Source organism: Oncorhynchus keta, unplaced genomic scaffold (assembly GCF_023373465.1).
Source record: "Oncorhynchus keta strain PuntledgeMale-10-30-2019 unplaced genomic scaffold, Oket_V2 Un_contig_8434_pilon_pilon, whole genome shotgun sequence".
In the NCBI taxonomy this organism is placed as follows: domain Eukaryota; kingdom Metazoa; phylum Chordata; class Actinopteri; order Salmoniformes; family Salmonidae; genus Oncorhynchus; species Oncorhynchus keta.
In genome coordinates this window covers 63,222-87,672 of record NW_026290051.1, presented here as the reverse complement: position 1 = coordinate 87,672, position 24,451 = coordinate 63,222, and the positions used below count along the sequence as shown (strand labels likewise).

The 24,451-nt window shown below is 40.1% G+C and overlaps 1 protein-coding gene across 1 annotated transcript in view; it reads left to right on the top strand.

Moving 5' to 3' along the window:
- The first annotated feature begins 3,171 nt into the window (after positions 1-3,171).
- The window catches only part of LOC127926832 (synaptojanin-2-binding protein-like), a 48,804-nt gene continuing 27,524 nt past the window's right edge, over positions 3,172-24,451 (top strand). The window contains exons 1-2 of the mRNA XM_052512452.1: positions 3,172-3,513; positions 15,139-15,212. Coding sequence (XP_052368412.1) covers positions 3,467-3,513; positions 15,139-15,212 — 121 coding nt within the window. The 5' untranslated portion in view covers positions 3,172-3,466. The remainder of the gene's footprint in view (positions 3,514-15,138; positions 15,213-24,451) is intronic.

Below are 24,451 nucleotides of genomic sequence, written 5' to 3'. Positions count from 1 at the left end.
CCTGTATCACCAGACTTTACTGTCCTGTATCACCAGACTTTACTGTCCTGTATCACCAGACTTTACTGTCCCGTATCACCAGACTTTACTGTCCTGTATCACCAGACTTTACTGTCCCGTATCACCAGACTTTACTGTCCTGTATCACCAGACTTTACTGTCCTGTATCACCAGACTTTACTGTCCTGTATCACCAGACTTTACTGTCCTGTATCACCAGACTTTACTGTCCTGTATCACCAGACTTTACTGTCCTGTATCACCAGACTTTACTGTCCTGTATCACCAGACTTTACTGTCCCGTATCACCAGACTTTACTGTCCCGTATCACCAGACTTTACTGTCCTGACTTTACTGTCCTGTACCAGACTTTACTGTCCTGTATCACCAGACTTTACTGTCCTGTATCACCAGACTTTACTGTCCTGTATCACCAGACTTTACTGTCCTGTATCACCAGACTTTACTGTCCTGTATCACCAGACTTTACTGTCCTGTATCACCAGACTTTACTGTCCTGTATCACCAGACTTTACTGTCCTGTATCACCAGACTTTACTGTCCTGTATCACCAGACTGTCTTACTGTCCTGTATCACCAGACTTTACTGTCCTGTATCACCAGACTTTACTGTCCTGTATCACCAGACTTTACTGTCCCTTATCACCAGACTTTACTGTCCTGTATCACCAGACTTTACTGTCCTGTATCACCAGACTTTACTGTCCTGTATCACCAGACTTTACTGTCCTGTATCACCAGACTTTACTGTCCTGTATCACCAGACTTTACTGTCCTGTATCACCAGACTTTACTGTCCTGTATCACCAGACTTTACTGTCCTGTATCACCAGACTTTACTGTCCTGTATCACCAGACTTTACTGTCCTGTATCACCAGACTTTACTGTCCTGTATCACCAGACTTTACTGTCCCTTATCACCAGACTTTACTGTCCTGTATCACCAGACTTTACTGTCCTGTATCACCAGACTTTACTGTCCTGTATCACCAGACTTTACTGTCCCGTATCTGACCTGTCCTCACCAGACTTTACTGTCCTGTATCACCAGACTTTACTGTCCCCAGACTTTACTATCACCAGACTTTACTGTCCTGTATCACCAGACTTTACTGTCCTGTATCACCAGACTTTACTGTCCCTTATCACCAGACTTTACTGTCCCTTATCACCAGACTTTACTGTCCTGTATCACCAGACTTTACTGTCCTGTATCACCAGACTTTACTGTCCTGTATCACCAGACTTTACTGTCCTGTATCACCAGACTTTACTGTCCTGTATCACCAGACTTTACTGTCCTGTATCACCAGACTTTACTGTCCTGTATCACCAGACTTTACTGTCCTGTAATCACCAGACTTTACTGTCCTGTATCACCAAATACTTTACTGTCCTGTATCACCAGACTTTACTGTCCTGTATCTTTACTGTATCACCAGACTTTACTGTCCTGTATCACCAGACTTTACTGTCCTGTATCACCAGACTTTACTGTCCTGTATCACCAGACTTTACTGTCCTGTATCACCAGACTTTACTGTCCTGTATCACCAGACTTTACTGTCCTGTATCACCAGACTTTACTGTCCTGTATCACCAGACTTTACTGTCCTGTATCACCAGACTTTACTGTCCTGTATCACCAGACTTTACTGTCCTGTATCACCAGACTTTACTGTCCTGTATCACCAGACTTTACTGTCCTGTATCACCAGACTTTACTGTCCTGTATCACCAGACTTTACTGTCCTGTATCACCAGACTTTACTGTCCTGTATCACCAGACTTTACTGTCCTGTATCACCAGACTTTACTGTCCTGTATCACCAGACTTTACTGTCCTGTATCACCAGACTTTACTGTCCTGTATCACCAGACTTTACTGTCCCTTATCACCAGACTTTACTGTCCTGTATCACCAGACTTTACTGTCCTGTATCACCAGACTTTACTGTCCTGTATCACCAGACTTTACTGTCCTGTATCACCAGACTTTACTGTCCTGTATCACCAGACTTTACTGTCCTGTATCACCAGACTTTACTGTCCTGTATCACCAGACTTTACTGTCCTTTCTCAGAGAGTTTGAGTTGTATTGTGTTGTGTTGTGTTGTATTGCGTTGTGTTGTATTGTATTGTATAGTGTTGTATTGTATTGTATTGCGTTGTGTTGTATTGTATTGTATTGTATAGCGTTGTATTGTGTTGAGTTGAGTGGTATTGTATTGCGTTGTATTGTATTGTATAGTGTTGTATTGTATTGTATTGCGTTGTGTTGTATTGTATTGTATAGCGTTGTATTGTGTTGAGTTGAGTTGAGTTGTGTTGTGGACTCAACATAGATAGAGCTGTGTACAAATTATAATCCTGTTATTACCTAATTAATAGTCCAGACTGACTGGATCACAGCGAGAGAGACAGGAAGTGCTCTCCGGGCAGGATTCTCAGAACAGGATGACACACAGAGACACACACACACATCCACAGACAATCATGATCATGTGTGCAGACAGACGGATGGACAGACAGACAGACAGATGGACAGACAAGTGTACACTGAACAGGCACACACAAACACAGATGCATCCCGGATCACATCACTACTCTAGTTTATAAGTGATATCAATGGAACTAATGTCTGAAGAGATTAAATGTTTGTGTCCAAATGGAGTGAGAAGGACTCTTGTTGGATCAAACATCCGTCCACCACCTGGCTTTATCGTTAGTCAGCCAAATGTTTGGAAATACAGCAAACCGAAACGTAACAGTTGTCTGGACCAGGGACATGTTGTGTTTATGCAACTCCATGCAACAAAAAGGCTCCCAGTTGGACAGACAGCAGATGGTTAATGCAAAATAAGAGCCATATAAAGCTAAACGTGACAGGTTTAGTCCTTATCCAACCCTATCAGGCCTCAGAGTGTCTCTGGTCCAGGCCTCTGTCGGGCGGATCCTGTAAAAGCAACCAAAGGTCCCTACAGAGGGTTTTCTCCTAACACCTAGGCTACAGCTGTCCATACATATGCCAACACATTCTTTAAACAAACTTTCAGACTGACCAACCCACGATAAAAATATGGAATAATAACTTCTGAGTAGGCAACTAGAAAATGAACTTGATTGCTTTTTGGTTTTGCTGTCTCCCGTTTCATTCCGTAAGAGAAGAGAAGGGCCATAAAAGAGAGATGTTTTTAATCTATTGAAGTCGGTGACGTTTTAGAACGTTGGAACGACGATCCGTTAAACTGCGCGCGGAATTAGAGTGCTGCAGGCAGATGATCATGTGGCTCGAGCGAAAGGAAGACCCCTGCGCGCTGAGCGGCTGAGAGCGCGGGCTTTGGACTCCGGAAGAAGGTGCGATGGAATAGAATTCAACGTTGCCTGGCGACCGACCGACCGACCGACCAAACCGACGGTCGACTGAACTATTGGGAGTCAATATGCCAACGTTTTCTGTCATGTACAAAGGAGCAGTTATCATTAGCAGGTAAACTCCGGTGAAGAGAGGAAGAGGGGAGCGGAGCAGGTGTTTGTTGAAAGAATGATGATGTGTTTTTACAAATCCGCTTTTTACCTTCTTGAACACGTTTATATATATATATAGGAATACTAGGCTATTATTAAAACCGTTGATGACCAGAATGTCATTTGTTTAGGCTGTCAATTTACTTAAAAACGGATTTTAAAGCGCGCCTTTGAATGGTGCGTTTCTCCAACGCAGAAGCCCGATAGACAACAAATTCTGTTTTTGATAGTGCAATTCACTGTAGGATATATCCTTTTTTTTGTGAACACAATATATAATGTAGTTTAAACGAATGTACTAGAAAAATGCACATTTCTTTGCAGGTTTGATCAATTACAATAATGTTTGGAGTTGTGTTGCACCGGCTAAATTGTTGTTGATAAAGAACAAATGTAATACCAGTGTATTCTACCCAGTGTGTAGTCTATATTTAGTATATTTTACCCAGTGTGTAGTCTATCTTTAGTGTATTTTACCCAGTGTGTAGTCTATATTTAGTATATTTTACCCAGTGTGTAGTCTATATTTAGTGTATTTTACCCAGTGTGTAGTCTATTTTACCCAGTGTGTAGTCTATATTTAGTGTATTTTACCCAGTGTGTAGTCTATATTTAGTGTATTTTACCCAGTGTGTAGTCTATATTTAGTGTATTTTACCCAGTGTGTAGTCTATATTTAGTGTATTTTACCCAGTGTGTAGTCTATATTTAGTGTATTTTACCCAGTGTGTAGTCTATTTTACCCAGTGTGTAGTCTATCTGTAGTGTATTTTACCCAGTGTGTAGTCTATATTTAGTGTATTTTACCCAGTGTGTAGTCTATATTTAGTGTATTTTACCCAGTGTGTAGTCTATTTTACCCAGTGTGTATTCTATCTTTAGTGTATTTTACCCAGTGTGTAGTCTATCTTTAGTGTATTTTACCCAGTGTGTAGTCTATCTTTAGTGTATTTTACCCAGTGTGTAGTCTATCTTTAGTGTATTTTGCCCAGTGTGTAGTCTATATTTAGTGTATTTTACCCAGTGTGTAGTCTATTTTACCCAGTGTGTAGTCTATCTTTAGTGTATTTTACCCAGTGTGTATTCTATCTGTAGTGTATTTTACCCAGTGTGTAGTCTATCTTTAGTGTATTTCACCCAGTGTGTAGTCTATCTGTAGTGTATTTTAGCCAGTGTGTGTGTAGTCTATTTTAGTGTATTTTACCCAGTGTGTAGTCTATCTTTTTTTTACCCAGTGTATTTCACCCAGTGTGTAGTCTATCTGTAGTGTATTTTACCCAGTGTGTAGTCTATCTTTATTTTACCCAGTGTAGTTTTTTACCCAGTGTGTAGTCTATATTCAGTGTATTTTACCCAGCGTGTAGTCTATATTTAGTGTATTTTACCCAGCGTGTAGTCTATCTTTAGTGTATTTTGCCCAGTGTGTAGTCTATATTTAGTGTATTTTACCCAGTGTGTAGTCTATCTTTAGTGTATTTTACCCAGTGTGTAGTCTATCTTTAGTGTATTTTACCCATTGTGTAGTCTATATACAGTGTATTTTACCCAGTGTGTAGTCTATCTTTTGTGTATTTTACCCAGTGTGTAGCCTATCTTTAGTGTATTTTGCCCAGTGTGTAGTCTATTTTACCCAGTGTGTAGTCTATTTTACCCAGTGTGTAGTCTATTTTACCCAGTGTGTAGTCTATCTTTAGTGTATTTTACCCAGTGTGTAGTCTATTTTACCCAGTGTGTAGTCTATTTTACCCAGTGTGTAGTCTATATTTAGTGTATTTTACCCAGTGTGTAGTCTATCTTTAGTGTATTTTTTACCCAGTGTGTCTATCTTTATGTATTTTACCCAGTGTGTAGTCTATCTTTAGTGTGTATTTTTTACCCAGTGTGTAGTCTATCTTTAGTGTATTTTTACCCAGTGTGTAGTCTATCTTTAGTGTATTTTACCCAGTGTGTAGTCTATCTTTTTAGTGTATTTTTTACCCAGTGTGTAGTCTATCTTTAGTGTATTTTACCCAGTGTGTAGTCTATCTTTAGTGTATTTTACCCAGTTGTGTCTAGTCTATTACAGTGTATTTTACCCAGTGTGTAGTCTATCCTTTGTGTATTTTGCCCAGTGTGTAGTCTATTTTACCCAGTGTGTAGTCTATTTTACCCAGTGTGTAGTCTGTTTTACCCAGTGCGTAGTCTATTTTACCCAGTGTGTAGTCTATTTTACCCAGTGTGTAGTCTATTTTACCCAGTGTGTAGTCTATCTTTAGTGTATTTTTTACCCAGTGTGTAGTCTATCTTACCCAGTGTGTAGTCTATTTTACCCAGTGTGTAGTCTATTTTACCCAGTGTGTAGTCTATTTTACCCAGTGTGTAGTCTATTTTAGTCTATTTTACCCAGTGTGTAGTCTATCTTTAGTGTATTTTACCCAGTGTGTAGTCTATCTTTAGTGTATTTTACCCAGTGTGTAGTCTATATTTAGTGTATTTTTTACCCAGTGTGTAGTCTATCTTTAGTGTATTTTACCCAGTGTGTAGTCTATTTTACCCAGTGTGTAGTCTATTTTAGTGTATTTTACCCAGTGTGTAGTCTATTTTAGTGTATTTTACCCAGTGTGTAGTCTATTTTAGTGTATATTTTACCCAGTGTGTAGTCTATATTTAGTGTATTTTTTTTACCCAGTGTGTAGTCTATATTTAGTGTATTTTTTACCCAGTGTGTAGTCTATTTTACCCAGTGTGTAGTCTATCTGTGTAGTCTATTTTACCCAGTGTGTAGTCTATATTTAGTGTATTTTACCCAGTGTGTAGTCTATATTTAGTGTGTAGTCTATCTTTAGTGTATTTTACCCAGTGTGTAGTCTATTTTACCCAGTGTGTAGTCTATCTTTAGTGTATTTTACCCAGTGTGTAGTCTATCTTTAGTGTATTTTACTCAGTGTGTAGTCTATCTTTAGTGTATTTTACCCAGTGTGTAGTCTATCTTTAGTGTATTTTGCCCAGTGTGTAGTCTATATTTAGTGTATTTTACCCAGTGTGTAGTCTATTTTACCCAGTGTGTAGTCTATCTTTAGTGTATTTTACCCAGTGTGTATTCTATCTGTAGTGTATTTTACCCAGTGTGTAGTCTATCTTTAGTGTATTTCACCCAGTGTGTAGTCTATCTGTAGTGTATTTTAGCCAGTGTGTAGTCTATTTTACCCAGTGTGTAGTCTATCTTTAGTGTATTTCACCCAGTGTGTAGTCTATCTGTAGTGTATTTTACCCAGTGTGTAGTCTATCTTTAGTGTATTTTACCCAGTGTGTAGTCTATTTTACCCAGTGTGTAGTCTATCTGTAGTGTATTTTACCCAGTGTGTAGTCTATATTTAGTGTATTTTACCCAGTGTGTAGTCTATCTTTAGTGTATTTTACCCAGTGTGTAGTCTATCTTTAGTGTATTTTACCCATTGTGTAGTCTATATACAGTGTATTTTACCCAGTGTGTAGTCTATCTTTTGTGTATTTTACCCAGTGTGTAGTCTATCTTTTGTGTATTTTACCCAGTGTGTAGCCTATCTTTAGTGTATTTTGCCCAGTGTGTAGTCTATTTTACCCAGTGTGTAGTCTATTTTACCCAGTGTGTAGTCTATTTTACCCAGTGTGTAGTCTATCTTTAGTGTATTTTACCCAGTGTGTAGTCTATTTTACCCAGTGTGTAGTCTATTTTACCCAGTGTGTAGTCTATATTTAGTGTATTTTACCCAGTGTGTAGTCTATCTTTAGTGTATTTTACCCAGTGTGTAGTCTATCTTTAGTGTATTTCACCCAGTGTGTAGTCTATCTGTAGTGTATTTTAGCCAGTGTGTAGTCTATCTTTAGTGTATTTTGCCCAGTGTGTAGTCTATATTTAGTGTATTTTACCCAGTGTGTAGTCTATCTTTAGTGTATTTTACCCAGTGTGTAGTCTATCTTTAGTGTATTTTACCCATTGTGTAGTCTATATACAGTGTATTTTACCCAGTGTGTAGTCTATCCTTTGTGTATTTTGCCCAGTGTGTAGTCTATTTTACCCAGTGTGTAGTCTATTTTACCCAGTGTGTAGTCTGTTTTACCCAGTGCGTAGTCTATTTTACCCAGTGTGTAGTCTATTTTACCCAGTGTGTAGTCTATTTTACCCAGTGTGTAGTCTATCTTTAGTGTATTTTACCCAGTGTGTAGTCTATCTTACCCAGTGTGTAGTCTATTTTACCCAGTGTGTAGTCTATTTTACCCAGTGTGTAGTCTATTTTACCCAGTGTGTAGTCTATTTTACCCAGTGTGTAGTCTATCTTTAGTGTATTTTGCCCAGTGTGTAGTCTATTTTACCCAGTGTGTAGTCTATCTTTAGTGTATTTTACCCAGTGTGTAGTCTATCTTTAGTGTATTTTACCCAGTGTGTAGTCTATCTTTAGTGTATTTTACCCAGTGTGTAGTCTATCTTTAGTGTATTTTACCCAGTGTGTAGTCTATTTTACCCAGTGTGTAGTCTATCTTTAGTGTATTTTACCCAGTGTGTAGTCTATCTTTAGTGTATTTTACCCAGTGTGTAGTCTATTTTACCCAGTGCGTAGTCTATTTTACCCAGTGTGTAGTCTATTTTACCCAGTGTGTAGTCTATTTTACCCAGTGTGTAGTCTATCTTTAGTGTATTTTACCCAGTGTGTAGTCTATCTTACCCAGTGTGTAGTCTATTTTACCCAGTGTGTAGTCTATTTTACCCAGTGTGTAGTCTATTTTACCCAGTGTGTAGTCTATTTTACCCAGTGTGTAGTCTATCTTTAGTGTATTTTGCCCAGTGTGTAGTCTATTTTACCCAGTGTGTAGTCTATCTTTAGTGTATTTTACCCAGTGTGTAGTCTATCTTTAGTGTATTTTACCCAGTGTGTAGTCTATCTTTAGTGTATTTTACCCAGTGTGTAGTCTATCTTTAGTGTATTTTACCCAGTGTGTAGTCTATTTTACCCAGTGTGTAGTCTATCTTTAGTGTATTTTACCCAGTGTGTAGTCTATCTTTAGTGTATTTTACCCAGTGTGTAGTCTATCTTACCCAGTGTGTAGTCTATTTTACCCAGTGTGTAGTCTATTTTACCCAGTGTGTAGTCTATTTTACCCAGTGTGTAGTCTATCTTTAGTGTATTTTACCCAGTGTGTAGTCTATCTTTAGTGTATTTTACCCAGTGTGTAGTCTATCTTTAGTGTATTTTACCCAGTGTGTAGTCTATCTTTAGTGTATTTTACCCAGTGTGTAGTCTATCTTTAGTGTATTTTACCCAGTGTGTAGTCTATTTTACCCAGTGTGTAGTCTATTTTACCCAGTGTGTAGTCTATTTTACCCAGTGTGTAGTCTATTTTACCCAGTGTGTAGTCTATATTCAGTGTATTTTACCCAGCGTGTAGTCTATATTTAGTGTATTTTACCCAGCGTGTAGTCTATATTTAGTGTATTTTACCCAGTGTGTAGTCTATATTCAGTGTATTTTACCCAGCGTGTAGTCTATATTTAGTGTATTTTACCCAGTGTGTATTCTATCTTTAGTGTATTTTACCCTGTGTGTATTCTATATTTAGTGTATTTTACCCAGTGTGTAGTCTATATTTAGTGTATTTTACCCAGTGTGTAGTGTATTTTACCCAGTGTGTAGTCTATATTTAGTGTATTTTACCCAGTGTGTAGTGTATTTTACCCAGTGTGTAGTGTATTTTACCCAGTGTGTAGTCTATATTTAGTGTATTTTACCCAGTGTGTAGTCTGTTTTACCCAGTGTGTAGTCTATATTTAGTGTATTTTACCCAGTGTATAGTGTATTTTACCCAGTGTGTAGTCTATCTCGAGTGTATTTTACCCAGTGTGTAGTCTATCTCTAGTGTATTTTACCCAGTGTGTAGTCTATATTTAGTATATTTTACCCAGTGTGTAGTCTATATTTAGTGTATTTTACCCAGTGTGTAGTCTATCTTTAGTGTATTTTACCCAGTGTAGTCTATATTTAGTGTATTTTACCCAGTGTGTAGTCTATCTTTAGTGTATTTTCATAACGAGGATACAATAAACTACACTGTAATTTGAGTGTAGCCTACACAGCTCATCCGGTCAGTCACGCACCCCTCTCCATCTCTCCATGTGGGCAATGATGCAGGGAGATGGAATAGGGTTGGTTAGTTGTGAAGACCACATACATACACAGCACTAATCTCTCCCTGCCAGCTTGTTATAACACCACAGCCTGTATTGAGCTATTATTACACTACATTGTAGCCTATTATGGATGCGTTTGGGAAGTTAATGCCAAAACCCAGTATTATTGTATTATTTCGTGACCCTCTGTTAGATATTTGCTATGTAACAACGGTTAGTCCAATCTGACCTGAAACAGACCCAAAAAGGAAATCAGGATTTTAGTCTTAACTATCCCACATCTCCAAATGAAAACGTTGAAAGGATAATTAGTGGGGAATTTGGCAAGGCTGCTCAACGTGTTTACTTTACAGTCCTGGTGCCAATATGAGCTGATTTTCACAGAGAGAATAGACCAAATAGAAAATATAGCCAGAATAGAGTTGGGATTGGTGGCAATAATAGAACAAACGGTGGTCCTAAATGGTGCGTTTGGACTCTCGGTCCAGTCAGGGGCTACAGCTACAGTAGTTGATACTGGGTTGAGTCTGAATGTCACACCCTGACCATAGTTTGCTTTGTATGTTTCTATGTTTTGGTTGGTCAGGGTGTGATCTGAGTGGGAATTCTATGTTACATGTCTAGTTTGTCTATTTCTATGTTTGGCCTGATATGGTTCTCAATCAGAGGCAGGTGTTAGTGATTGTCTCTGATTGGGAACCATATTTAGGTAGCCTGGTTCGTGTTGGGTTTTGTGGGTGGTTGTCTCCTGTGTCAGTGTTTGTACCACGTGGGACTGGTTCAGGTTTTCACGTTTCTTGTTTTTGTAGTTTATTCATGTATGGTTTCATTATTAAAGAACCATGAATTATAACCACGTGGCATTTTGGTCAGCCTCTCCTTCACCAGAAGAAAACCGTTACACTGAAGCCATATGTTCTGGTCATATTGTTTGGTTTTATTACTATGGGTCAAGGTTCCACGAGGAAATATGAAAATCACTTTTGTTGTGACATACAGCAGATCCCAAACACGAGGGAAGAACCATTCAACCATAAGAATATAACACTCCTGCTGTGGACATCAGAGAAGTAGAGGATCTGTCCATGTCTTCTGCTCTGTGATTAGTGTACTGTGTTCCCCTCCTCTCTCAGATGATTTTCAGACATGGTACTTCCTGGTTGTGTTCCCCTCCTCTCTCAGATGATTTTCAGACATAGTACTTCCTGGCTGTGTTCCCCTCCTCTCTCAGATGATTATCAGACATAGTACTTCCTGGTTGTGTTCCCCTCCTCTCTCAGATGATTATCAGACATAGTACTTCCTGGCTGTGTTCCCCTCCTCTCTCAGATGATTATCAGACATAGTACTTCCTGGCTGTGTTCCCCTCCTCTCTCAGATGATTATCAGACATAGTACTTCCTGGCTGTGTTCCCCTCCTCTCTAAGATGATTATCAGACATAGTACTTCCTGGCTGTGTTCCCCTCCTCTCTAAGATGATTATCAGACATAGTACTTCCTGGCTGTGTTCCCCTCCTCTCTAAGATGATTATCAGACACAGTACTTCCTGGCTGTGTTCCCCTCCTCTCTAAGATGATTATCAGACATAGTACTTCCTGGCTGTGTTCCCCTCCTCTCTCAGATGATTTTCAGACATAGTACTTCCTGGCTGTGTTCCCCTCTTCTCTCAGATGATTATCAGACATAGTACTTCCTGGTTGTGTTCCCCTCCTCTCTCAGATGATTATCAGACATAGTACTTCCTGGCTGTGTTCCCCTCCTCTCTCAGATGATTATCAGACATAGTACTTCCTGGTTGTGTTTCCCTCCTCTCTCAGATGATTTTCAGACATAGTACTTCCTGGCTGTGTTCCCCTCCTCTCTCAGATGATTTTAAGACATAGTACTTCCTGGTTGTGTTTCCCTCCTCTCTCAGATGATTATCAGACATAGTACTTCCTGGCTGTGTTCCCCTCCTCTCTCAGATGATTATCAGACATAGTACTTCCTGGCTGTGTTCCCCTCCTCTCTAAGATGATTATTAGACACAGTACTTCCTGGCTGTGTTCCCCTCCTCTCTAAGATGATTATCAGACATAGTACTTCCTGGCTGTGTTCCCCTCCTCTCTCAGATGATTTTCAGACATAGTACTTCCTGGCTGTGTTCCCCTCTTCTCTCAGATGATTTTCAGACATAGTACTTCCTGGTTGTGTTCCCCTCCTCTCTCAGATGATTATCAGACATAGTACTTCCTGGCTGTGTTCCCCTCCTCTCTCAGATGATTATCAGACATAGTACTTCCTGGCTGTGTTCCCCTCCTCTCTAAGATGATTATTAGACACAGTACTTCCTGGCTGTGTTCCCCTCCTCTCTCAGATGATTATCAGACATAGTACTTCCTGGCTGTGTTCCCCTCCTCTCTCAGATGATTATCAGACATAGTACTTCCTGGCTGTGTTCCCCTCTTCTCTCAGATGATTTTCAGACATAGTACTTCCTGGTTGTGTTTCCCTCCTCTCTCAGATGATTTTCAGACATAGTACTTCCTGGCTGTGTTCCCCTCCTCTCTCAGATGATTTTAAGACATAGTACTTCCTGGTTGTGTTTCCCTCCTCTCTCAGATGATTTTCAGACATAGTACTTCCTGGCTGTGTTCCCCTCCTCTCTCAGATGATTATCAGACATAGTACTTCCTGGCTGTGTTCCCCTCCTCTCTCAGATGATTTTCAGACATAGTACTTCCTGGCTGTGTTCCCCTCCTCTCTCAGATGATTATCAGACATAGTACTTCCTGGCTGTGTTCCCCTCCTCTCTCAGATGATTATCAGACACAGTACTTCCTGGCTGTGTTCCCCTCCTCTCTAAGATGATTATCAGACATAGTACTTCCTGGCTGTGTTCCCCTCCTCTCTCAGATGATTTTCAGACATAGTACTTCCTGGCTGTGTTCCCCTCTTCTCTCAGATGATTATCAGACATAGTACTTCCTGGTTGTGTTCCCCTCCTCTCTCAGATGATTATCAGACATAGTACTTCCTGGCTGTGTTCCCCTCCTCTCTCAGATGATTATCAGACATAGTACTTCCTGGCTGTGTTCCCCTCCTCTCTCAGATGATTATCAGACATAGTACTTCCTGGCTGTGTTCCCCTCTTCTCTCAGATGATTATCAGACATAGTACTTCCTGGCTGTGTTCCCCTCTTCTCTCAGATGATTATCAGACATAGTACTTCCTGGCTGTGTTCCCCTCCTCTCTCAGATGATTATCAGACATAGTACTTCCTGGCTGTGTTCCCCTCCTCTCTCAGATGATTATCAGACATAGTACTTCCTGGCTGTGTTCCCCTCCTCTCGCAGATGATTATCAGACATAGTACTTCCTGGCTGTGTTCCCCTCCTCTCTCAGATGATTTTCAGACATAGTACTTCCTGGCTCCCCTCCTCTCTAAGATGATTATCAGACATGGTACTTCCTGGCTGTGTTCCCCTCCTCTCTCATACTACCAGAAGTACTCTACCATTCATCAACACAAGACTACTGTTTCTTCTTCTTCTCAAAGCTCTCCTAAAGAACACATTCCTCCTTATGACTCCCTTCTTTCCAAACATTCACTTTCTATCCCTAAAGCCGACGTTTGGTCTACCCACTTTCACCAACGACTTCAATACTCAACCCTCTAATAACAGCGACTTGCTTGGTTCATTTGTACGTATTTCAACCTCTCATTGTCTTAGTCTTTTGTCCTCTGTGACGTGTCCATGGAGCCTCTCACACTGAAATATTGATATTCCCCACTGCCCCGCGGGGCTGAATCAGAAGGCTAGATCCCATACCCCGAGAGATTGTGTAGACAGTGCAGATTGTCGTTGCTTACCAGTACCGCCATGGTTCACACAGAGAACAAAAGGCCAATAGAGAAACACAGGTGAATTTGTGTCTGTTGGAAAGCTGACAGACAGTACCTGGTTTTCCTTTAGGATTTTGCCAGTGCTTATCTCTATTCCGTTTATTTTTAAACCTAAAAAAAAAAACCTTACCGAAGATAAGTATACCCATGAATCAAAATCAAATGATATTTGTCACATACAACAGGTGTACTGTGAAATGCTTACTTAACCAACAATGCAGTTGAAGAAGTAGAAGTAAGACAATATTTAGTAAAGAAACGACAGTAAAGACTCTGATGCAGCCACCACCACTATGAAGAATGCATTGATGTGTTGGTTTGGCCCCAAAAATAAGGCTTTTTATTCAGGAAAAAAAGTTCACTTTATTTGCCATATTTTTTTGCAGTACTTGTTTTGTGCCTTATTGCAGACATGATGCATGTTTGTAATATTTGTATTAGTATTGTGGAGTAACTATACTGTTGTTGATCCATTCTCAGTTTTCTCCTGTCACAGCCATTCAACTCTGTAACTGTTTTAAAGTCACTATTGACCTCATGGTGAAATCACTGAGCAGTTTCCTTCCTCTCCAGCAACTGAGTTCGGAAGGACGCCTGTATCTTTGTAGTGACTGGGTGTATTGATACACCATCGAAAGTGTAATTAATAACTTCACCATGCTCAAAGGGATATTCAATGTCTTCTTTTTTTAATTTTTACCCATCTACTAATAATGTAGGTGCCTTTTGAGAGGCTTTGGAAAACCTCCCTGATCTTTGTGGTTGAATCTGTGCTTGAAATTCACTGCTCAACTGAGGGACCTTATAGATAATTGTATGTGTGGGGTACAGAGATGGGTTAGTCATTCACATGTCATTATTGTACACTGACTGAGTCCATACAAATGATTATGTGACTTGTTAAGCAAATGTTTACTCCTGAGCTTATTTAGGCTTCGATATAACAAAGTGTTTATTGGGTTATTGACTCAAGACATGTAATCTTTTCATTTTGGAATGAATTTATAAACATTTCTAAAAACATAATTCCACTTTGACACTATGGGGTTTTGTATGTAGATCAGTGACTCAAAATCTCAATATAATCCATGTTCTGATTGGCCAGTGAGGGGCCAAGCATCGACACACCTACAACTTATTTACTCATCAAAGCTCAGCCTTTTCGCGCCACGTCCCGGTCTTGCACTCATAATTCCCGCTATGAAAATAGCAAAAAATATCTCTGACACCCCGCCCCCCCCCGACCTACAGCGCTACAACCAGTGCTGATATTTACAATTTTTTCAAATAGAGCCCTATGGTGAAACCTGTACCAGTTTAATGATGCTCTAGTGGCCTGGTGGTGTTCTGGAATCTGTGAAACCAGGAAATGTGTGTACTGTATAATGGAGATGTATATTGGTTACTGCTCTGGGATATGGTCAATTAGTTTGTTTCTTTGTTGTCAATCCTTGGATAATCAATGTAAAGCTGATGTTGGTGATTCACTTTGTTTCATTTTCTCTTCCCCTTCTCCGTTCTCTTTTTCTCCTCTCCTCTCCTCTCCTCTCCTCTAGGACACTAATGGGTCCGTATGGGGTAGATCGTGCCGTTCATGAAATAGAATTTACCGACTGTGAGAATGGACTGGGTAAGTCTGTAATACATTCTATAATAGAACACACTCACAACACACTCACAACCTAACACATTCTATCCCACAACACACTCATTATATTTACTGATTGTGAGAATGGTCTGGCTAAGTGCCTTCCCCATTCTGTTCTACAACACACTAGTTAACTACAGTCTAAGCTGACATCATCATGGAACAGTAGAACCACAGAATTAGAATGAACAATGTTGCTTTAACAGGACAGGTGTGTTCTAATCATTCTAATTATATTAGTGCAGCATATACATGCAGAGTGAACACATGTTACTTCCATGTTCTGTGAGTACTGGATCTATACTGTAGGTTAACCTGTCACAGATCTATGAGTACTGGATCTATACTGTAGGTTAACCTGTCACAGATCTATGAGTACTGGATCTATACTGTAGGTTAACCTGTCACAGATCTATGAGTACTGGATCTATACTGTAGGTTAACCTGTCACAGATCTATGAGTACTGGATCTATACTGTAGGTTAACCTGTCACAGATCTATGAGTACTGGATCTATACTGTAGGTTAACCTGTCATAGATCTATGAGTACTGGATCTATACTGTAGGTTAACCTGTCACAGATCTATGAGTACTGGATCTATACTGTAGGTTAACCTGTCACAGATCTATGAGTACTGGATCTATACTGTAGGTTAACCTGTCATAGATCTATGAGTACTGGATCTATACTGTAGGTTAACCTGTCACTTATCTATGAGTACTGGATCTATACTGTAGGTTAACCTGTCATAGATCTATGAGTACTGGATCTATACTGTAGGTTAACCTGTCACAGATCTATGAGTACTGGATCTATACTGTCGGTTAACCTGTCACAGATCTATGAGTACTGGATCTATACTGTAGGTTAACCTGTCATAGATCTATGAGTACTGGATCTATACTGTAGGTTAACCTGTCACTTATCTATGAGTACTGGATCTATACTGTAGGTTAACCTGTCACAGATCTATGAGTACTGGATCTATACTGTAGGTTAACCTGTCACAGATCTATGAGTACTGGATCTATACTGTAGGTTAACCTGTCACAGATCTATGAGTACTGGATCTATACTGTAGATTAACCCGTCACAGATCTATGAGTACTGGATCTATACTGTAGGTTAACCTGTCACAGATCTATGAGTACTGGATCTATACTGTAGGTTAACCTGTCACAGATCTATGAGTACTGGATCTATACTGTAGGTTAACATGTCACAGATCTATGAGTACTGGATCTATACTGTAGGTTAACCTGTCACAGATCTATGAGTACTGGATCTATACTGTAGATTAACCCGTCACAGATCTATGAGTACTGGATCTATACTGTAGGTTAACCTGTCACAGATCTATGAGTACTGGATCTATACTGTAGATTAACCCGTCACAGATCTATGAGTACTGGATCTATACTGTAGGTTAACCTGTCACAGATCTATGAGTACTGGATCTAGCCTAGTGGTTAGAGCGTTGGACTAGTAACCGGAAGGTTGCGAGTTCAAACCCCCGGTACAAATCTGTCGTTCTGCCCCTGAACAGGCAGTTAACCCACTGTTCCCAGGCCATCATTGAAAATAAGAATATGTTCTTAACTGACTTGCCTAGTTAAATAAAGGTAAAATAAAAAAATGTTTTTTTTAAATACTGTAGGTTAACCTGTCTATATAGATCAAGTGGCAGGAAAACTAGGCTAAGAGCAGAGGACAGTACAGGGTTTTGTACATGTCCATAGACAGACTGAAACAGACAGACTGTAGATAACAGTTACCAGTGATTTAGAGCTAGTCTGTGTGTGTGTGTGTGTGTGTGTGTGTGTGTGTGTGTGTGTGTGTGTGTGTGTGTGTGTGTGTGTGTGTGTGTGTGTGTGTGTGTGTGTGTGTGTGTGTGTGTGTGTGTGTGTGTGTGGGCGCGTGCACGTGTGTATGTGTAGTAGAGAAGTGAGACATGTGGTGAGGCTTTAACCGCTGAGTTCTGTCCTGCCAGGATAATGACAAGAAGATCAGTTGTTTACTACAATCGTCCTCAGTTCACTCCCCGGGACAGCACAAGGCTACAAACACTACACACACACACATACACACACACACACGGTATTGTAAAAGTCCTCCCACTAAGATATGGTGGTCATGGTGAATAGGCATGGTAAATAAGACAGCTGTTCCTACACAGCAAAACACATCACCCTGGTTGATGTATAGATGTTGTAAATCATATCCTGACTGTCCTGGACTTGGTATGCAGACACACAGTCGTACAAAATGGAGTTGGCACCACCAAGCCTTAGAGGTCCTGCCTTCTGGGTCCATTCATCTGTAGTAGACCAGAACGACCCACAAGCAAAGTACATTTAGAGTTCATCTCCTCTTCCTCTCTTTAGAGTTCACCTCCTCTTCCTCTCTTTAGAGTTCACCTCCTCTTCCTCTCTTTAGAGTTCACCAACTCTTCCTCTCTGTTGAGTTCACCTCCTCTTCCTCTCTTTAGAGTTCACCTCCTCTTCCTCTCTTTAGAGTTCACCTCCTCTTCCTCTCTTTAGAGGTCTCTTCATCTTGATGTGTCTGAGTCCTGTGGTCTCTACAAGCTGTTTCATCTCTTATATTATGGGATGTCTCATCATGGGAAGAGGACGTGAATGTCCCTGACACCCTGACAGAACTACACCCTGACAGAACTACATAATGAGAGAGAAAACACCCTGACAGAACTACACCCTGACAGAACTACATAATGACAGAACTACACCCTGACAGAACTACACCCTGACAGAACTACACCCTGACAGAACTACACCCTGACAGAACTACATAATGACAGAACTACATAATGACAGAACTACACCCTGACAGAACTACATAATGACAGAGCTACACCCTGACAGAACTACACCCTGACAGAACTACACCCTGACAGAACTACATAATGATAGAACTACACCCTGACAGAACTACACCCTGACAGAACTACATAATGACAGAACTACATAATGATAGAGCTACACCCTGACAGAACTACACCCTGACAGAACTACACCCTGACAGAACTACACCCTGACAGAACTACACCCTGACAGAACTACACCCTGACAGAACTACATAATGACAGAACTACATAATGACAGAACTACATAATGACAGAACTACATAATGACAGAACTACACCCTGACAGAACTACACCCTGACAGAACTACATAATGACAGAACTACACCCTGACAGAACTACACCCTGACAGAACTACACCCTGACAGAACTACACCCTGACAGAACTACACCCTGACAGAACTACATAATGACAGAACTACACCCTGACAGAACTACACCCTGACAGAACTACACCCTGACAGAACTACACCCTGACAGAACTACATAATGACAGAACTACACCCTGACAGAACTACACCCTGACAGAGCTACACCCTGACAGAACTACACCCTGACAGAACTACACCCTGACAGAGCTACACCCTGACAGAACTACACCCTGACAGAACTACACCCTGACAAAACTACACCCTGACAGAACTACATAATGACATAACTACACCCTGACAGAGCTACACCCTGACATAACTACACCCTGACAGAACTACATAATGACATAACTACACCCTGACAGAACTACATAATGACATAACTACACCCTGACAGAACTACACCCTGACAGAACTACATAATGACAGAACTACACCCTGACAGAACTACATAATGACAGAACTACACCCTGACAGAGCTACACCCTGACAGAACTACACCCTGACAGAACTACACAATGACAGAGCTACACCCTGACAGAACTACACCCTGACAGAACTACATAATGACAGAGCTACACCCTGACAGAACTACACCCTGACAGAACTACACCCTGACAGAACTACATAATGACGGAGCTACACCCTGACAGAACTACATAATGACAGAACTACACAGAACTAACTACATAATGAGAGAGAAAACACCCTGACAGACAGAGGGAGAACCTAGCATATCAAAGAAGTAGAGCGAGAGAGAGGAGAGAGAGAGGAGAGAGAGAGGAGAGAGAGAGGAGAGAGAGAGGAGAGAAAGGACAAGGAGAGGAGGAAAGGAGTGAAGGAAGAGCAACTCCCAAAACCTGATCCCAGAAAATGAACATGCTCCTCTCGCTACAAACTCAATTAGCGCTAACATATTGTCTGCCTGGAAAGAGCAGACTAGCCCTGAGCTACACAGGTATTGCTCTAATGGATGGATGGTGTGTGTGTGTGTGTGTGTGTGTGTGTGTGAGTGGTGTGCGAGAGAGTACGAGAAAGTATATTCCATTTTGTTATGACTCAAGCGATACATTTCTGTCCGTCCTACAGGTAACTCCCCAAATAAAGGAAACACTTGAATAAATGAGGGTTACATAGTATATTGAAAGCATGGGGTGCTTCCACACAGGAAGCTCCAGACACTTGTAGAGTCTATGCCAAGGCACATTGAAGCTCTTCTGGTTGCTTCGTGGTGACCAAATGTGCTGTTAAGACACTTTATGTTGATGTTTCCTTTATTTTAGCAGTTACCTGTAGCAGCAGGCTACACGGAGAATGGAACATTCTAGTTAGGGGGAAACGGCTCGAGTCGCACAATATGGAATATAACATTGAGGATAAAGTTTGGAATGACACAATTTCATGTGTACAACATTTAAAGACCTGCATCACTACACTGAGATCTTTGCGGTTTCTAAAAGGACGTATTTGGGTGTTTTTGGAGCCGTCCCTCATGTTTTTTCAGGGGCCCCCATACTACACAACGAGGATGAGGAAGATATTTGCTGTTTCTATAAAACGTGTAATCATACAAAAGGTGTCTGGACCCTTTTAATAACATACTATTGACATCAAAAAGAGAGATTTGGTCGTAAAAAACACCTTCTCCTTTAATCTATGTATTATAGCCTAATCCCACAAAGGTGACACTGCCTGACATCCCACCCTATTCACGATATAGTGCACGACTGTTTTGAGCAGAACCCATAGCGAGAGCAGGGATACAGCACATATAGACCAAGGTGAATGAGCGGACAGGAAGTGGGTTTTGATCTGGCCAGGCAGCTGGTGTGTACGTCCTTGGTGACAGGTCAGAACCCCTGCAGTTTGTTTTGTCTCTGAGGCATTATGCTAAGATGCCTGCTGAAACCACCCACTTCTGACCCCCCACTACCGCCCCCTCCAGCTACGATCCTCATCCAACCTCCTCCACTACACTAAGCCCTCATACGGCCTGATCCAATGAACTAATTGTCCATTAAGTTGTGGAATGTTTAGCAACAATGGAAGTGGATGAGGCAGATTGATTGTTTGATATATTATAAACATGACATTCATTCCAATACAGATATATTAGAAACATGACATTCATTCTAATACAGATATATTAGAAACATGGCATTCATTCCTATACAGATATATTAGAAACATGACATTCATTCCAATACAGATATATTAGAAACATGGCATTCATTCCAATACAGATATATTAGAAACATGACATTCATTCCAATACAGATATATTAGAAACATGACATTCATTCCAATACAGATATATTAGAAACATGACATTCATTCCAATACAGATATATTAGAAACATGACATTCATTCCAATACAGATATATTAGAAACATGACATTCATTCCAATACAGATATATTAGAAACATGACATTCATTCCACTACAGATATATTAGAAACATGACATTCATTCCAATACAGATATATTAGAAACATGACATTCATTCCAATACAGATATATTAGAAACATGACATTCATTCCACTACAGATATATTAGAAACATGACATTCATTCCAATACAGATATATTAGAAACATGACATTCATTCCACTACACATACATTAGAAACATGGCATTCATTCCAATACAGATATATTAGAAACATGGCATTCATTCCTATACAGATATATTAGAAACATGACATTCATTCCAATACAGATATATTAGAAACATGACATTCATTCCACTACACATACATTAGAAACATGGCATTCATTCCAATACAGATATATTAGAAACATGACATTCATTCCAATACAGATATATTACAAACATGACATTCATTCCAATACAGATATATTAGAAACATGGCATTCATTCCTATACAGATATATTAGAAACATGACATTCATTCCAATACAGATATATTAGAAACATGACATTCATTCCAATACAGATATATTAGAAACATGACATTCATTCCAATACAGATATATTAGAAACATGACATTCATTCCACTACAGATATATTAGAAACATGACATTCATTCCACTACAGATATATTAGAAACATGACATTCATTCCTATACAGATATATTAGAAACATGACATTCATTCCAATACAGATACAATTTGTAAGTCGCTCTGGACAAGAGCGTCTGCTAAATGACTTAAATGTAAATGTAAATGTAGTCAGGTATTAACCATCTATAGACCCATAGTCAGATATTAACCATCTATAGACCCATCTATAGACCCATAGTCAGGTATTAACCATCTATAGACCCATCTATAGACCCATAGTCAGGTATTAACCATCTATACACCCATAGCCAGGTATTAACCATTTATAGACCCATCTATAGACCCATAGTCAGGTATTAACCATCTATAGACCCATCTATACACCCATCTATACACCCATAGTCAGGTATTAACCATCTATAGACCAATCTATAGACCCATAGTCAGGTATTAACCATCTATAGACCCATCTATAGACCCATCTATACACCCATAGTCAGGTATTAACCATCTATAGACCAATCTATACACCCATAGCCAGGTATTAACCATTTATAGACCCATCTATAGACCCATCTATACACCCATAGTCAGGTATTAACCATCTATAGACCCATCTATACACCCATAGTCAGGTATTAACCATCTATAGACCAATCTATAGACCCATAGTCAGGTATTAACCATCTATAGACCCATCTATACACCCATAGTCAGGTATTAACCATCTATAGACCAATCTATAGACCCGTAGTCAGGTATTAACCATCTATACACCCATAGCCAGGTATTAACCATCTATAGACCCATAGTCAGGTATTAACCATCTATAGACCCATAGTCAGGTATTAACCATCTATAGACCCATCTATAGACCCATAGTCAGGTATTAACCATTTATAGACCCATCTATAGACCCATAGCCAGGTATTAACCATCTATAGACCCATAGTCAGGTATTAACCATCTATAGACCCATCTATAGACCCATAGCCAGGTATTAACCATCTATAGACCCATCTATAGACCCATAGTCAGGTATTAACCATCTATAGACCCATAGCCAGGTATTAACCATCTATAGACCCATAGTCAGGTATTAACCATCTATAGACCCATAGTCAGGTATTAACCATCTATAGACCCATCTATAGACCCATAGTCAGGTATTAACCATCTATAGACTCATAGTCAGGTATTAACCATTTATAGACCCATAGTCAGGTATTAACCATCTATAGACCCATAGCGAGGTATTAACCATCTATAGACCCGTCTATAGACCCATAGTCAGGTATTAACCATTTATAGACCCATAGTCAGGTATTAACCATCTATAGACCCATCTATAGACCCATAGCCAGGGATTAACCATCTATAGACCCATAGCCAGGTATTAACCATCTATAGACCCATAGCCAGGTATTAACCATCTATAGACCCATCTATAGACCCATAGTCAGGTATTAACCATCTATAGACCCATCTATAGACCCATAGCCAGGTATTAACCATCTATAGACCCATAGCCAGGTATTAACCATCTATAGACCCATAGCCAGGTATTAACCATCTATAGACCCATAGCCAGGTATTAACCATCTATAGACCCATAGCCAGGTATTAACCATCTATAGACCCATAGCCAGGTATTAACCATCTATAGACCCATAGCCAGGTATTAACCATCTATAGACCCATCTATAGACCCATAGTCAGGTATTAACCATCTATAGACCCATAGTCAGGTATTAACCATCTATAGACCCATACCCAGGTATTAACCATCTATAGACCCATCTATAGACCCATAGCCAGGTATTAACCATCTATAGACCCATAGTCAGGTATTAACCATCTATAGACCCATACCCAGGTATTAACCATCTATAGACCCATCTATAGACCCATAGCCAGGTATTAACCATCTATAGACCCATCTATAGACCCATAGCCAGGTATTAACCATCCATAGACCCATAGCCAGGTATTAACCATCTATAGACCCATAGCCAGGTATTAACCATCTATAGACCCATAGCCAGGTATTAACCATCTATAGACCCATAGCCAGGTATTAACCATCTATAGACCCATAGCCAGGTATTAACCATCTATAGACCCATACCCAGGTATTAACCATCTATAGACCCATAGCCAGGTATTAACCATCTATAGACCCATAGCCAGGTATTAACCATCTATAGACCCATAGCCAGGTATTTACCATGTAGGACCACACAGAAAATAGATTGGCATTTGGGAGACAGGCATACATCACTATACAGCAGTCACCACCACACACACACACACACACACACACACACACACACACACACACACACACACACACACACACACACACACACACACACACACACACACACACACACACACACACACACACACACACACCTTTAACCTGAGGCAACCATTAAGTTACCTTTTGTTGTAATAACCATGTAGTATTGTCCATCGGTGGTTGTTGTTGGCCTGTTACCTGGGCAACACTTTCCTTATAGTTCACCTCAGTCCAACAAAAACTGTTCCGGACTGTCCCGGAGTGTCTCTGTGGAATATACATACACTGTATACTATCAGTACATTGCTTATGTAGCCATTATTTCAACTGCAGTGGTATTAGTATGCTAATTTACATTACAAAGGCTTTGTGAAGGGTTACCTGAGTTTCTGTATCCCCTCAAGGCTGTTGGAGACGAGTGCTTTAGTTGTGTAGGTTTAACTCATGCTATGTTATTGACGCAGATAGGCCTGTTGATGTAAAGAGAATGTACAGAATTCCCACCACTATAGTGACAGCATACAGACTCATGCTATGTTATTGACACAGATAGGCCTGTTGATGTAAAGAGAATGTACAGAATTCCCACCACTATAGTGACAGCATACAGAGATATCTCTGCTGTTGATGCAAATAAT